This window comes from Polypterus senegalus, chromosome 3 (genome assembly GCF_016835505.1).
Source record: "Polypterus senegalus isolate Bchr_013 chromosome 3, ASM1683550v1, whole genome shotgun sequence".
NCBI classification, from domain to species: Eukaryota; Metazoa; Chordata; class Cladistia; order Polypteriformes; family Polypteridae; genus Polypterus; species Polypterus senegalus.
This window is the reverse complement of record NC_053156.1, coordinates 106,328,720-106,345,012: the sequence shown is the minus strand read 5'-3', so window position 1 is coordinate 106,345,012 and position 16,293 is coordinate 106,328,720. Positions and strand designations below refer to the sequence as shown.

Here is a 16,293-nt window from a genome sequence, read left to right as displayed (position 1 = left end):
TGGTCTGAAAATTAGACCCAAGTGTTTTTTTCACATTTGATAGTAGTGCTGGTCAAACCCTGATGCAGTCTCTTGTGTGTTTATAACCTTTTGAAAAGTCTTGTGTATGTATCTAAAAATGTAAAAAATTTCAATAGGCTGTATCAGTTACATGTATGTTTTCTGAAAGCCTAAATATGGCAAAGCCAAAGACGCAAAATATTTATTTTCCATTTTTGAAGGTCTGCTTTTATTGAATGGTGTCATTTGGGCCAAACATTTTGATTTTGTTTTTGTTTGTGTACTATACCTATGAAGGTACCAGTATGCAAAATTTGAGCCTGCTAGGTAGTTTAGTTCTTCAGATATGGTCTTGTGAAACTGATGAAAAAATAAAGGTGTTGTCAAATTTTACATCCCTCTCCCTTCACAAAATTGTCTGCCTCTTGGAAAGTGATATTATATCAAAGGGTGTCTCCTGGATAACATGGGTACTCCTGCTATTTTTTCAGAAATTGTTGAGACTTTTTGAAAAACTGGTTGATTTGACATGGAAAATGACCCAGAGAATTTTCATATTCCATCCAAGCATGATTTAAAAGAATTCAAATACAGTGGAACCTCGGTATACGTCCTTAATTCGTTCCAGACCCTTTGACTTATACCAAACAGGATGTATACCAAACAAATTTTTCCCATAAGAAATAATGGGAAAATGATTAATCCGTTCCCATGAAAAAAAAAAAAATCCTATTGCTCTTGGCATATTATACATTGATGGGGTTGTATAAAATAATTTAAACACGGCTTAATACTAAAATACCTAAATACAAAAGCAATTAGATGAAATAAATGAAAATTTTAACTCACTTTACTTTTTAATAACATCTTTGTTTTTCACAATTGTAGATACCGTTGTTCTCGGCAAACGGTATGCAACAGCCATGTCCCGGATACGCATGCCACCTTCATACTTTTCAACAATCAATTCATATTTACATGAAAAAAACACAAAATCACGTTGTACCGATGCAGGTTTGCTGTATGCTCCCATCTGCTGCCGGGGAGCCCTTGAACCCTACACCGATAAATCTATACTAATAAAAGGCAAAGCCCTCACTCACTCACTCACTCACTCACTCACTCACTCACTCACTCACTCACTCACTCATCACTAATTCTCCAACTTCCGTGTAGGTAGAAGGCTGAAATTTGGCAGGCTTATTCCTTACAGCTTACTTACAAAAGTTGGGCAGGTTTCATTTCGAAATTCTACGCATAAGGGTCATAACTGGAAGCTATTTTTCCCCATATAATGTAATGGAGTCTTGAGTTGGAGATGGCGTGGGGGGAGTTTAGTGTGACATCATCACGCCTCCTACGTAAGTACGTAGAGAACAAGGAAGAACTCCAAACAGCGATGAGCACAAAGCGCCATTTCACAATTGAGAAGGCAGAAAAACATTATGAAGCAAATGATGCATACAAGCATATTCATAAGTACAGCTACTGCGGAAACAAAGCACGGCGTGAACCGTAAGTTTATATTAAATTAAGTTCATAGACAGGCTGCCACTAGCGTTTGTAATTTAGTGCCTGCCCATATAAGGCCGTCCATCAGCGGCAATCCAATACAAACACTGCGGTAAATGTTCACGGGTGAAGGACTGTGCTTATGCAGAGGAAGATGAGATGGTCAGGGTGGTGTTTGGCACAAACTCATTGAAACTGCGAGAGAAACTTTTAAGTGCGGGTCTTAGCTGACATTACGAGATGGCACCAGTACAGCTGGGAACCTTGATGCAAGAACACCAAGCGGCTCCGTGAACTGGCAGTGCACAGACAAAAGCAACAGTTCCAAAGAGTGCTGAACAAAACCGAATTACACAATTGAGAAGGCAGCAAAAAATATGGCGTCTTATACATACAATCATATTCATAAGTGCAGCTACTGCGGAAACAAAGCACACGGTGGAAAAAGTGAATGTCCTGCTAAAGGAAGACAGTGTAAAAAAACCCGTGCATGCAGTTTGTCACATCACAGATAAAAGGAAGGCGAGCTGTTTATTGATGCAGTAAGGAACTAATCGATGAATGAAACCTCTTATCTTTACAGCGATTGACAAACACGGAATGTAACTTGAACACATCCTACAAATACGAGCCTGATTGAAAGAAATAATGATAATCAAATCCTTGATGACAGCAACATTCAATAACACTCACAAAACAATTACTGTATATTGACAATCATGTTACGTTATTTTTAAAATGTTCCCTTTTCTTTTCATAACTTCTACTTCTCCACTGCGATACGGGTATATATATATATAAATGTATATATATACCCGATCTACAATACATACTTTAGCATAGACAAGCCACACGCTGTGGCTAATTGTAGAGTCTTAAGCCTCTAACGCCGACATTGAGGTTGATTCGAGAGGGATGTACTGACTATGTGCGCGCTACCGATTCATTTTACCTTAGCATCTCCTTGGTTTGGGGCGTATGAAAAAATATTAGGTTAGCAGAATCATGTTACGTTATTTTTAAAATTTTCCCTTTCTTAGCACAAGCACAGCTGAGAAGCTTGATGCATGTACTCCATAGCAGCGTTAAAAATAGCGCATTTAATCACACTTTCAATTCCAAGCAAGCGGGAACTTTTGTCAATGCATGATTTCCTGGTACATCCATTACACTGATGCACACATCACAGCTACAAAAATGTTAGAGTCGGAATAAAGCGCGTTCCTCGACTGATCATTTCGACTACCCGCGAAGCCTTGATAAAAGCATGGTTTTGTGCACACTGAAAAGCAAGCAAAATTAGATGCATTACAGAAAGCGGACTTTGTGGCTCTTACTGGGGATCATTGGACTTCCGTGACCGTTAGTAATTCTAAATACATCTAATTACAAAATGTTCAATGATCACACTGTTTTAGCCTAATGTACAAAATAATTTTGGCTAATGTTACTCAGAGTTTAAAGAGTAAGCTGGTCAAATTACCTTTTATGTTTCTGACTTATTTTTTAAGAAGAAAAACTGCACTTTATGTTGAAATTTTGGTTATTATTATTTAAAGACAATACTATTCTGAAAATGTACTTAAAGTACTTAAACTACCACTTTATTTTTAAGTCTGCCCAATTTTAACCAGGGATGATATTTTTGTTTCTGTTTTGAATTCAAATGCAGTTTAAAGCTTTTTTCAGAAATTAAAACAGCTTCAGTTTACAATATTCATGTCCATGTCTATTATTTGATTCTGTAAGCCCACTAAAACCGTTTTAAATTAAAAAAAAAACATTTGCGATTTGGGGCAAATTTCGTGTCGATTACATACGATTAATCAAGATTAATTCTTACACAGCCTCTAATTAATTGGATTAATTTTTTAATCGAGTCCCACCTATATATATATATGTAGATATATATATGTAGATTTATATATATATGTGTATATACAGTATATATGTAGATATGTATATGTTGTATATACAGTATGTATATATGTGTGTGTGTATATATACAGTATGTGTATATATGTATAGATATATATATATATATATATATGTATATAGATGTGTATATATATATATATATATATATATATATATGTTTATATATGTGTCTGTGTGTGTGTGTGTGTGTGTATATATATTTATATATATGTATATATGCCAGCAACACTTGTGACAATGACAACACAATTACATTGTCAATCATGTTACGTTATTATTAAAATGTTTCCTTTTCTTTTTACTTCTCGCTGCCAATCGCAGGTATTTTGCTATATATATATATATATATATATATATATACAGTGATCCTCGCTATATCGCTTTGACTTTCAGGGTTTCACTCTATCTGGATTTTAAATGTAAGCTCATCTAAACATATATCACAGATTTTTAGCTGGTTCGCGCTTTCATGGACAATGGGTCTTTTAATTTAGGTTACATGCTTCCTAAGTTTGATTGCCCAGTTGATTTCATACAAGGGACGTTATTGGCGGATGGCTTAGAAGCTACCCAATCAGAGCATGTATTACATATTAACTAAAACTCCTCAATGCTATAAGATATGCTTCCCGCGCTGTGCTTGTTTGCTTCTCTCTATCTTTCTCGCTCTCTCTGCCTGACGGAGGGGGTGTGAGCAGAGGGGCTGTTTGCACAGACGACACGGACGCTCCTCTACAAAATGCCGCTTTATCGCGGTGCTTCTCTATACTTAAAAGCATGTATTGATTTTTTGATTGTTTGCTTTTCTTTTTGCGCTCTCTCTGACATTCTCTGCTCTGACGCGCTCCTTTATGACGGCTCCTTTGAAGATAAGATATGTTTGCTTTCTTTTAATTGTGAGAAAGAACTGTCATCTCTGTCTTGTCATGGAGCACAGTTTAAACGTTTGACTAAAGGGTGTTATTTCATGTCTAGAGGGCTCTAATAATGTTAACAGGGTGGGAGAGTTTCTAAGGGCTTAAAATATATAAAAATAACCACACAAACATATGGTTTCTACTTCGGATTTTCACCTATCGCGGGGGGTCTGGAACGCAACCCCCCGATCGAGGAGGATTACTGTATATATATATATATATATATATATATATAATATAAATAGATAGATATGACAACAACACTCATATCAATGACAAAACAATTACATTAACAATCATCTTACGTTATTTTTAAAATGTTTGCTTTTCTTTTTCATAACTTCTTTAACACACTACTTCTCCGCTGCGAAGCGCGGGTATTCTGCTAGTAATCCATAAAATCAGAAGTGAAACGTGGAGGTTAAAAACAATAGAAAAAAGTCTTCTTAAAAACAACGGAGTTAAAATAGAGCAGGAAGCATTCTTTAAATGCCTTTTTACCTGGCGGCCGATTCGCCCTACTTGCAGCTGACGTTAACTCTGCCTACTTCAGCTACTTCACTTGCTCGCTCGCTCTCTCTCTCTCTCTCACTCACTCAACCTCCCATCCGTTCTTTCTTTTTCCTCCCCTATCAAGATAAGCAGCCCCAGGAACAAGCATAAATGTGGACGGTCCCTCACAAGTGCACTTTGGTGAGAAACGCACACATTGCTAATTGCCCTGACAACCTTCAGCCACATAACCACCGCGGCCCCTCACCAAGCTGCGAGCGCGGTGATTTTTTATTTTAAAGCTGGACTTTGACAGGAGCTGTGGACCCGCTAAATCACACACATGAAAGTTCACAGAGAGTTATAGCACGGGTTGTTCACTGAATGCTAGCAACTGGCGCTCTAATGCTCGTGGGCAGTTGTGGCTTTGTCTCGAGAGAGGTAAACAAGGTTAGCACGCGAGTCGTATTCCAAACCAAGGTCGTATACCAAGCAAAAATTTTTGTGTCCAAACAGGACGTATACCAAGTTGGACTTATTCCAAAGCAGACGTATACCGAGGTACCACTGTATTGATTTTTTTCTTGCTTTTTTTCCAAAAAATATGTATTCATTCTGAATAGTTTTGCAAGGCAGTCATTGTTTCATCAGTAGTGGTCTTCATTTGTTTTAGCTATTTTAATATGTGTATCATGTCTTAGAGCTCAGCTCCAAATATATTAATTTTATTTTTCCCTCTCTCTTTTTTAACATTTGTTCATAGTGCTCACCCAACAATTTCGGTTCATCATTCACTTTCTGCTTAGTGTAATTCAAAACCTTTGTCAATTTTTCATGTGTTTGTTTCATGTCCATCCTTTGCTTAATTACCATTTCCTCAAATCTTCAACACTTACCATATAGTCTTTCATACAGTCCTCTCGAATTAAATCTTTATACAGGGATTGCAGACTTAAATGACAATTAGATCATGATTTTGTTTAGCAGTCAGGATGCAAAGAATCTTCACCCCTGACCTTGCTTTTGGCTTCAGCATTAGCACCAGATGTGGAATGCTGTGGTCGCATTCCTTGTGCAACTGCATTACTAGGGAGATCTGGGTCTATGTCTGTTTCTTCTTCATGCACAGCAGCCTATGCCAAACTATATCATGTCACTTGTTTTTGCATCAGTGGCTGTTTAGGAGGTTGTTGTGTTAGAGGCATATTGTGCTGTGTGCCGTAAGAAACCTTACACTGAAGGGAATAAAATGCAGGGCAGCCAGAATAATTGAAGGATAATATAATTACAGAACTGCTACTGTTGGAGAAGTTGTGCCTTTTAAGCTGAAGAGAACAAATAAAAATTATTATGTCTTCTGAAGTATTTTGGTTCCACTTGTAGATTAGAAAGTTTCAACAAGAAATAGTTATTTAAAAGACTGAAAATGTAATATAAGGTCTCCAACAAAAAATACAAGAGAAACTGTAAAAAAGCTTTTGTTTTTTCCAGAGCCCTGAACTAGACAGAAAAACTAAAGACATAGTTGACATTTCTTGGACAAGCAATAACCAAGCAGTAACAATTATAAAGTCTGAGGGAAAAAAAGAGGTTGGCCTTAAAAAAAGTAGTGAGTTAAAGTTTTTTTAGACAGTCTGTTCATTAAGTTATAATAAATAAAACAGAGCAAAACACTTTTAGCCAGTGAGGCAAAATATTTAATTTCAAAGTGGAGAAAGTTAAAGCCACGTCACATTACATGACTTTTCAAAGATTTCCAGTTATAGACTTCATTTACATAATCTTAGAGAGCCAGGGGCAGTTGTGGCATGCTCCTATGACTACCACTTACATAGAGTGACATAGCCAGCAACTCAGTCCAACAAGTTTGTGACTCACTCTGACAAAATCAAGCAAGTTGTTGTGGTAGGTTTTGTGCATGCTAGAGCTGACAATCAGTACATGTAATGTAGTGACATGGAATAAGGAACACTCAATGGCAAAGATTTCAGCTAAACTTGCTTTACCTATAAACATTCATGTGGAACAAGTTCCATCAAGAATCCGGTTATTGACTATTAGAAAAAAGGGCGCTCTTGCAGTACTTGGAAATGTGTAACTATGCTGGGATGTCATCATAGATTGACCGGCTCAGTGATTTTTAATTGTGTAATATCACATGATCTGGTGATGAGAGTAGCAGCTGCAGTCATGAAATCTGACAACCCTTCCAACCTAGGGTTGAGTAATGTGGCATTGACTTTACTGTGTGTCGATTCATGTCTGCAGATTTCCAATATTGTCCAATATATTTTTACAAAAAGTATTCAAGTTTTATGATATTGTGTCATTAAATTTAAAACATTTTGAGTGCCTGCATCACTTATTTCCTTTTGCCTAGCATTATTATTTGTACATAGTTATCTGAAAGAACTGAACTTATAACCTACTTTGCCATGTTATTATGTGATCTATTTTTCCCTTTTTTAAGTACTTAGACATATTTTGCTTTTATGAATGATAAATCCTATTGCATTTATTGCATTGCAGAAATAGTCTTTTTGCTGAACCATATCTTACCTAGAATGCACAATTGAGAAGCAGCTTCAGCAAATGTAGGACTAGGGAAAAACAGAATTTGGAGAAAAATGCAAATAGCATTGTGTAGTCTGTGGCTAATAGTAACTAGTACTGCATGTTTTAAAACTGTCCAGTAATGCCCTCTGATAAGTAGTACGTCTGGGGTGGAGAGTGTTAAAGCCTTAGAAAAGATGGATAAACCCAACCATTGTACCATTTTTTCCACATTGTCACAAGCATGCAGTTCTAGGAACATTTTTTTTTTTAAATTTTGCTAAAATACATGAAATAGTATTGAGAAGGACTAAATGCACAAGTTTCTTTAGCTGACTGGGTACTTGTTACATCTTAATACATGTGGGTTCTTGTTGTTTTCATAGTGCATATTCTAAAATGCTCTACTACATTGCACTATTGTTTATTGGGATAGTGACATCCAATCTATGCCTTACCTCGCCATACCTTCGTTGTATCAAAATTCCAAATAACAGACTGAGAAATGATGCGAGTCAACAATGGGGGTGATATTGACGGACTCAGCCACTCCATCACAGACTATATTAACTTTTGTGTCGACTATGTGACAAGACAGTGAGTTACTTTCCAAATAGCAAGCCCTGGATTACTGTGTAGCTAAAAAGTCTCCTGAATGAGAAAAAGAAAGTATTAAAATCTTGTGACAAAGAGGCTCTGAAGGATGCATGGCGAATGCAAAAAGAGTAAAAGTAGCTCACAAAGCTAAAATAGACTCAAACTCATTCAGAAAAATAATTTAAAATAATTATTGAGTAATTGTTTTTAATCTTTAGCTGTATGTGTTTTGGGATGGGGCTAAATAACTACAGGTACACTTTATTTTAGATAATAAAATCATTTTTATCATTTGTCTCCTGTTTATGAAATTGTATAGTGGTTGTTAATGTTGTATGCTACTAGTATTCTTCCCTAGTCATTCAATAGTGTCAGTTTTTTCCCCAACTTTTGATATTTTGCATTTCCAATCATTTTCCTTTGGTTTTTTTTTTCTCTCTGCATAAAGAATAAGTATTTGTAGTGAATGACTGTTGTGTCATTTGCAGTAGAAATGATGCTAGAAGAGTATAACGTCAAAGTTACATATTAATTGTTATTTTTTCCCTTAAATTTGACAGCACCAAGTGTACAGTTTGTGGCAACTGCTGTTGAACAGATCTATCCTCTTGTGTTTGAATCCAGGAAGACGGCAAGATAAGGAAACAATTTTTTTTTTAAACCGAAGCACCTTTTGTGTTACTGCTGGAATTAAAAAAAGAAGAACAGGATAATTAAAGAGGACTTGGGATTATCTCTTTGCACATGTTCGAGGCAGTAATACTTTTTTTTTTCCTTTTACTGTTTACATGATATAATATTGCTGCTTTTAAGGAACGTGCAGCGTAGTGTTTGTTTTCAAACAAGCTGCCCAGTATGCACTACATGTAAAAGTAGCTCTCGTTTTTTATATCCTTCCTTCATTTGTGTATTTTATTGGAGACGAGCTCTGGATTTTATTTCGTGAAGGCCAAAGAAGAAAAACTTTTAGAATTTGTTTTTAATCAGATATAAGACAGTAAATCTTGCAGCATATCCCAGTGTTCTTCTTTATGACCCCAGAGTCTGTTTTTTTTTTTTGTTGTTGTTGTTTTTCTCTCTTTTCCAGCAGAAGCTTTTTGTTGCAGTATGTGCTTGATTAAACATTAAAATGGTTTCAACTGTAATTACTTATGAAATGGTGGCAGTGCTTGTGATCTTTTTGTAGCAGTGTTTAACTTTTCTTCTCACGGGCTGCTAGCACACAGAAGAAGAAGAAAGGAAAGTGTGCTAATAAAGAAAATAATGTGGATCAACACTTTACCATCAATATTAATAATAATACATTTTTGAAATGTTTCTGTGAGTTGCAACCTATGCATAAGATATGTGGCTGGCTTTTTCTTTTTTTGTATGCTAAGATTTGGGGGAAACTATAGTGTACCAAGTAGTTTTGTCACCTCGCTGGTGTTCTGTATGGAGTTTGCATACCGTTTAAAGGCTTGCTTTAGTTTCTTCGAAAAATTCCAAAGAAATGATCATTTTCTGAATAGCAAGGCTAAAGTTAGGCACTGTTGAAGCAATCCCTTCATTAATCTGTGCTTCAGGCAGCTACTTCATATTTTGCAGCAGTTGTCATCAGTTTGTGCGCAGGCACCTTGTGATTCTAAATTGGATGATGATAGTTTGGTTAATTACCAACTCTTCCCAATCTGTGACTGGTTCCTGCCCTTTGTGAATGGATGCATGTCAGAGCTCATATGAGAACACTTTATAAACCCTTTGAAGCTGAGTGTTAGATTGAGAGACCTGACAGCCCTCAAATTGTTTGTTTTTTTTTTTTTTTTTTTTTAAAACAGGTAATTAAAAATTCATGCTAATAAGTTGTGATTTTCATTGATTAAGAGTTCTATTGGAATTGTAAAAAAAATAAAAGGCAAAAATTAAAAATGCTGCCCACTATGTTCCTTGTAAATATACATGAAAGGTTTATTGAGTGAAGTAACAGTGTTTAAAAGTGAATGCCTCAGCTGATATAAATGCAGATATTTATATTTTAAAATGTATTGTCACATTTTAACAAATGACAAAAAGTAATGGATACTTCATTTTGATGAGTTGCGCTACAATATTATGTAAGTTGTTGGAATGTGAAAAGGGTATGCTAATCATTTGTGTGTGTTGTATATAATACACAATATTAAATACTGTATGTACAGCATGTGTGTGTAAATATACACACACATAACTAGTACTTAAAAAGTCATTCTTTTCATATTAATAGACATTAGGAAATATTTTGCAGCTTGTTTACAATGTCAAAGGGGGGGGGGACTTTAACTGTACAATTGTCTTTTGTATTTTGTACATTAAATAAAGGATAATGAAAAGGAGTTTGAGAGTATTTTCTAACTTTGAGCTATGCATATCAAATACATATATACACAATTTATTAAGACTAAAAAAGTGAGTTATTCAGCTGTAACTTATCAGCAAAATATTTCTTAAATTAAAACCAGTATATATGTTTTACAAAAAAAAAGTTATAGATGTAACATACATATTTCTCTAAAGCATGGTCTGTGAAATATCTGCCAGAAGGATACATTATGGTGGGCTTTCTTAACACAGTACACCAATGTGATGTTTTCTCAACAGAGTAATTAAAGTAGTGTGGGTTGGAGAATAATCCTTATGATGAGAATGTTACACTTATATGTTATGCTATTTAGTACGGCTCGTTGGTCTCAAGTCTAACAATTAACGTTTTTTCAGACTTGACTCTATAATATAATCTAGACTCTATATGTATTCTTAAGCCCCTCAATTCATTCGTTTCTGTTGACATCTCTTTTTAACTGTGTTCTCATCAGAGCAGCTCATATTTAAATTATGAAAGAACTCTTTGAAATTTCCAGTGCTAGTACTTACTCCCTGTATCTCACAGTTTTTCTGCCTCAATACATTTGACTACAGCTAAATACTCTGATTGCCCTGCGGTGGGCTGGTACCCTTCCCGGGGTTTGTTTCCTGCCTTGCGCCCTGAGTTGGCTGGGATTGGCTCCAGCAGACCCCCATGACCCTGTAGTTAGGATATAGCAGGTTGGATAATAGATCAAGTCCAAGGTAATCATTTGGCTGCTGCACTCTCACATGCTGTATTTCAGATGAGCTGTCTCCAGAAATTACAAATGCATTTTAAGGCAATGGTCTACAGTAACCTGTAGGTCTAAAACCCCTGCCCTTATGATTCTTGATGATTTGTGAGAGGTGCAGCTTTGACCAGGTCTGGGGCCTCATGCATAACGCCATGCGTAGAACTTACACTATAACATGACACAAGCACAAAAGAAATGTGCTTACGCACAGAAAAATCCAGATGCAGGAATCTGCATTCGCCAACTTCCGCTACATAAATCCCCTTCAGCGTGAAAAGTAATGCTGGTGCACGCGCCTGCTGTCCCGCCCCAACTCCTCCCTGAATTACGCCTCTTTGGATATGCAAATCAATATAAATAGGCCTTAAGCTCAATGTTCTGTGAAAAGACAATGAAAAAAAGCAAGAGAGAAAATGAAAGAATTTCAGTGAATACCAAGTGGAGGCAAGGAAAAACTTACTATTTGTTGGTTTAAACAGTGGTATAATCAACAAAAGGAAGCTGATCGAGTGACATAGCGTGTCAGAGAAACTCGAAAGCTCAAGTTCACAAAGGCGCACAGTGCGCGAAATAAAAAAAGAAGTTGTCAGATATCAAAGTCGCCGTGAAAAGGCGAGTTATAGCCCACTGTCTGAGTGTCATATGAAAGCTTATTAGGGTACATAGAAAAAAAAAAAAGGCTCACAGTGGGAAAAAGCACGAAATGTCAACTTCAGTCTCGAAATTTCCACTTTAATCACATAGTTTATTTTGCCATTAAAGTAGAACATCATAAACTTTATCTTAAAATCATTTAATTACCTAGTTTCTCAAATCACTTCATAAGTAAAGTAGCACGTTAAATGTTTTGTTTTGTATGTGTTCTTCTATGTGCTCTATGTGTTTGAATCACTAGTGCTTCTTAAACCGGCTTTTTCTACCTCCGACAGGACACAGAATCCATTAACTTCATGATATTATAGCTCTCTGAATAACTAAAATACTGAGATGTATACGTGCTATCATTTTCATGATGATGGGAGTTAAAGCACCTTATTAAACACAGTGATTGTGCGCAACCTTCGATGAAATAATTTATTACAGCAGTACTCCGGGGCGGCTCTTTTTCTTGTGGCGGCCCTGGGCAGAGAAAGAATCAGTGGCCCCTTCGCCCGCTAATGTCAATATGGTATCTTATGCACAGCGGATGGCCATGTCTGTTGCGGACACTGCATAGCTGCCTCGTGCTCATGACACAAGCATTTAACTTTTGCCGAAATTTCCCGCTGCTTTTAGCTGTGTTGTTATTTTCTTTCTGTTTTATATTCAATATATATTGGTGTGGGCCCTGTGCAGGTGCACAGTTTGCACGTGCGTAAGGCCGCCCCTGCAGTATTGTCTCTTTCAAACGTACTTTCCTCCAATTCCTGTCCTTCCTTTTCTTTCTCCAAGTAACCGATCGCCACACAATCAGCTCTTTAATGGACGTTAAGCCATCTGTAAGCTTATAACGCCGATTCTTCAAAACTTTTAAGGAACATTGAAATATCTTTGTAGTACATGTTTAATTATTCTATCCTTCATGCCAGTCCCAGTGAAGCATACCGTGCGAGGCAGGAACAATTGTGAGCAGAGCGCCAGATCCTTGTTAGTGTAGCAACACAGTGTCCTTTAATTATTAACAATATAGATTATTTAAATGAAGTTAAAGTTTTATCTGTATAATATAATAAACATTTTGCTGCATTTCATCTTAAAAATATCGTCATCATATGTAAATACACTCTTTTTATAAAACTGGCTCAGGTTGTGCAATAATATAACTATACTGCAAGTTTACAGTGAGGTAACTGTACTAATAAGTACTACCAGTTCTACAAGGAGCAGTTGATGGACTGATTGAGTTCTTGGGGTGAAACTGTTTCTGAACTACGAGGTCTGTACAGGAAAGGTTTGAAGCGTTTGCCATGTGAGAAGCAGTTCAAATAGGAAGCATGGCTGAGGCAGCATGAGATTGATGCTGTATACCGATAATTCTCTTTCTGATCAGCTGCTCTGAGTGGTGCAGTGAGAGTAATATGGAAAAAGATGATCTGCTGTGGCAACCCCTAACGGGAGCAGCTGAAAGAAGAAAAAGAAAGTGCAGTGAGAGTAACAATGCTAAAGCAGCTATGGTATTTACAGTAGTTTGACCATTCCATGGACCATTATATTGTTACTGGTTAATTACAATCAGATGCATTAAGCTAATAAACAATACGCAGTTAATTACAGTGTATTTATAAAGCCGCGTCAGGAAAATAAAGGATAACTACACAGGAACAGTAGCACTGCTTTGACGCTGGGTGCCGCCAGTCTGCAAAACCGAGCGGAGAACTTGCGTACGACAAGGCATGAGGTACCGTGGAAAAGTGCGTGGCTTTACGCCGAGTTTAGGTTTTATACATTGCGATTTGAACGTGGAACGTGGAAACGTTCAACATTTCTGTGCATACTCACTGTTTGTACATGAGGCCCCTGGTGATTAAAAATTAGTTTAGACTTCACCATTGCATGTCACTTTTTGAAAATGTTTAGCCAGCTAAGGGGTTTAATTTAAACATAGTAGAGCTCACTCTTGTATCTGCCTGCCACTTATTTTGAAGTGCTATATTGTCTTGAAGATCTTTTAGTTCCATCTCCCTTAGCATCTTCACACTTCAGTGATCAGTCATTGCTTCCTTATTGTTAATACTTTAAAATCACTTAGTGTTACACAAGTGGAGTACTGTACACTTTTTTTTTATATTGAGTATCAATAATTTCTCCAGTAGCATGTGTCCTCCTCTCCATTTCCACAGCGCATCCTGGACCACCTTTAGTTACTGACCCATTCCACTGCAGTGGTCTGTGTTTATCATGTGTATCAGCTTGGGGACGAATAAAAATGTATCTGTCTATCAATCTATCTGTCTAGAGTCCCACGTGAAGGTTTGGATACCCTAAGCCAAATTACTTATTTTGATGACATTTGAAGTAAAAAAAAAACAACTTTAACAGCAAACAAGCTAAGACATTTTATGAAAATGTAAATGTAGATTCACAGTTTATTTGATGAACTGAAAAAATGTAAAAAAAAAGAAAAAGAAATGTGTGGTATTTGAAAAGGTTAGGCTACATTATGTGCACAACACGTTTTGAGATTTACCCAAAGATTTTTAATGATGCTCATTTCTGGCAACCTCAGATGCCATTACAAAACCTTAATCTTGTGATTTTTGAGGTTCTTCATAGTAAATTTTGAAGTTTGTTTTGGATTGTTTTCTTGTCATAGATGATCTGTCTATAGTTCGTTGATCCATTCAATGTCTTATATCGCATATTATTGTCTTTATAGATTTTTCAATGATGTTTAGGTTGGGGGCCATGGCAAAACCGTCTGCTTGTGCCTCTTGAGGTATTTAATTATAGAGTTTGTTAGAGTGTTTTGGATTATCATCTTGTTGTAGGACCCATCCAGTTTTTAACCTTTTTACAGATGGTGTGAAATTTGCTTCCAGAATTTGCTGTTGTTCATTTGAATCAATTCTTCCTTCTACCAATAACATGTTCCCTATGCCACTGGCTGCCACACAAGCCCAAAGCATGATCGATTCACCACTGTGCATAATAGTTGGAGTGGTGTTCTTTTCCCGGAATTCAGCACCCTTTTTTTTCTCCAGGCATACTTTTGCACATTGTGAAAAATTCTATTTTGACTTCATCAGTCCACAGGACTTGTTTCCATAATGCATCAGGCATGTTTAGATGTTCATTTGCAGGCTTCAGGCACTGAATTTTATGGCTAACACTTAGGAGAGGTTTTCTTTTGTTGACTCTACCATGAAGGTCATATTTGTTCAGGTCTCGCTGCACAGTAGCACAGTGGACCATCACTCCAGAGTCTGCTAAATCTTCCTAAAGGTCTTTTGCAGTCAGATGGAGTTTTTTTACCTTTCTAGCAATCCAAGTAGATCTTTCAGAAAGTTTTCTTGGTCTTGCAGACCTCAACTTGACTTCCACCGTTCCTGTGAATTGCCATTTCTGAACATTTCGAACTGAGGAAACAGCTACCTGAAAACTGCTTAGTATCTTCTTGTAACCTTCTCCTGTTTTGTGAGCATCATTTTTTTTTTACTTTTCAGAGTGCTAGACAGCTGCTTAGAGGAGCCCATGGCTGCTGATTGTTGGGACGGGTTTGAGGAGTCATGGGGTTTCCTAACAATGACTGTGAACAAGACGTAGCACTACTGAACTAATTAAGGTCTGACACTGTGGTACAAATTATCTGGGATCTCAAATATGTTGGGGTACCTAAACATTTCTGTGGTGCTCCTTTCCTTTTTGCGCTGTACAATTGTACAAAACAAAAACGATACACTAATGCGGCATACAATGCTGAAAAGAAATGTGTCATCTTTAACATTATGCCTTTTGGTGATCACTTCGTCTTCTGCTCCCTTAACTATTCACAGTAACAAACATTTTAATCAAGGACGCCCAGACTTTTGCATGCTTCTATACAGCTAATATAGAGTTGCCTTTTCACAAACATGAGATAAAGGTAGGAGCATGGGCATGAAGAGAAGGTACAAAATGAACACAGTAACCAGGGCAGAAGAATGATGGGCATAAATAACAAAAATGACATAAAGAATGGCAGCATTTGCTCCTTGCATCTCCTACCAAGGTTACGCTACAGTACACCCAACTCTTTAGCATTTGCCCAGGTCATCAACTTTAAGTTAATGTTCAGTTTTATTGTTGTGTATATGCTTTTGTGCATCTCCAATAGGTTAGTTACAAACAGAATTTAGTAAATTCAGCTTCTTCTTTCGGCTTCTACCGTTACGGGTTGCCACAGCAAATCATCTTTTTCTACAGTATATCTGTATCATATTAGTAAACACAACACCATACTAAAATACAGCATCATTCAGTTTAATATAAGCAACGATTATTCACGTAGTAGTAGTAGTAGTCTGTATGTGTGACTGTTGAGTAGTCCAACGACCAGAGTATAAAACCTACAGATTAATCTATTGGAGTGAATGCTCATGGTCCTGAAAAGAAAGTGTATAGTAACTGTGCAGGATGGCTGAGGTGTTTAATAATAAGTTATACCTGCCCAGATTTGAATGTTGGAGTAAAACCATTTGCCTTTCTAAAGG

At 36.7% G+C, this 16,293-nt stretch overlaps 1 protein-coding gene across 3 annotated transcripts in view; it reads left to right on the top strand.

The window, feature by feature from the left end:
• Positions 1-10,360, top strand: part of tbpl1 (TBP-like 1) — a 41,653-nt gene extending 31,293 nt beyond the window's left edge. For all 3 annotated transcript variants that reach the window (XM_039747731.1, XM_039747733.1, XM_039747734.1), the window contains one exon: positions 8,570-10,360. In XM_039747731.1, the coding sequence (XP_039603665.1) occupies positions 8,570-8,649 (80 nt within the window). In that variant the 3' untranslated portion in view covers positions 8,650-10,360. The remainder of the gene's footprint in view (positions 1-8,569) is intronic.
• The last annotated feature ends 5,933 nt before the right edge of the window (positions 10,361-16,293 follow it).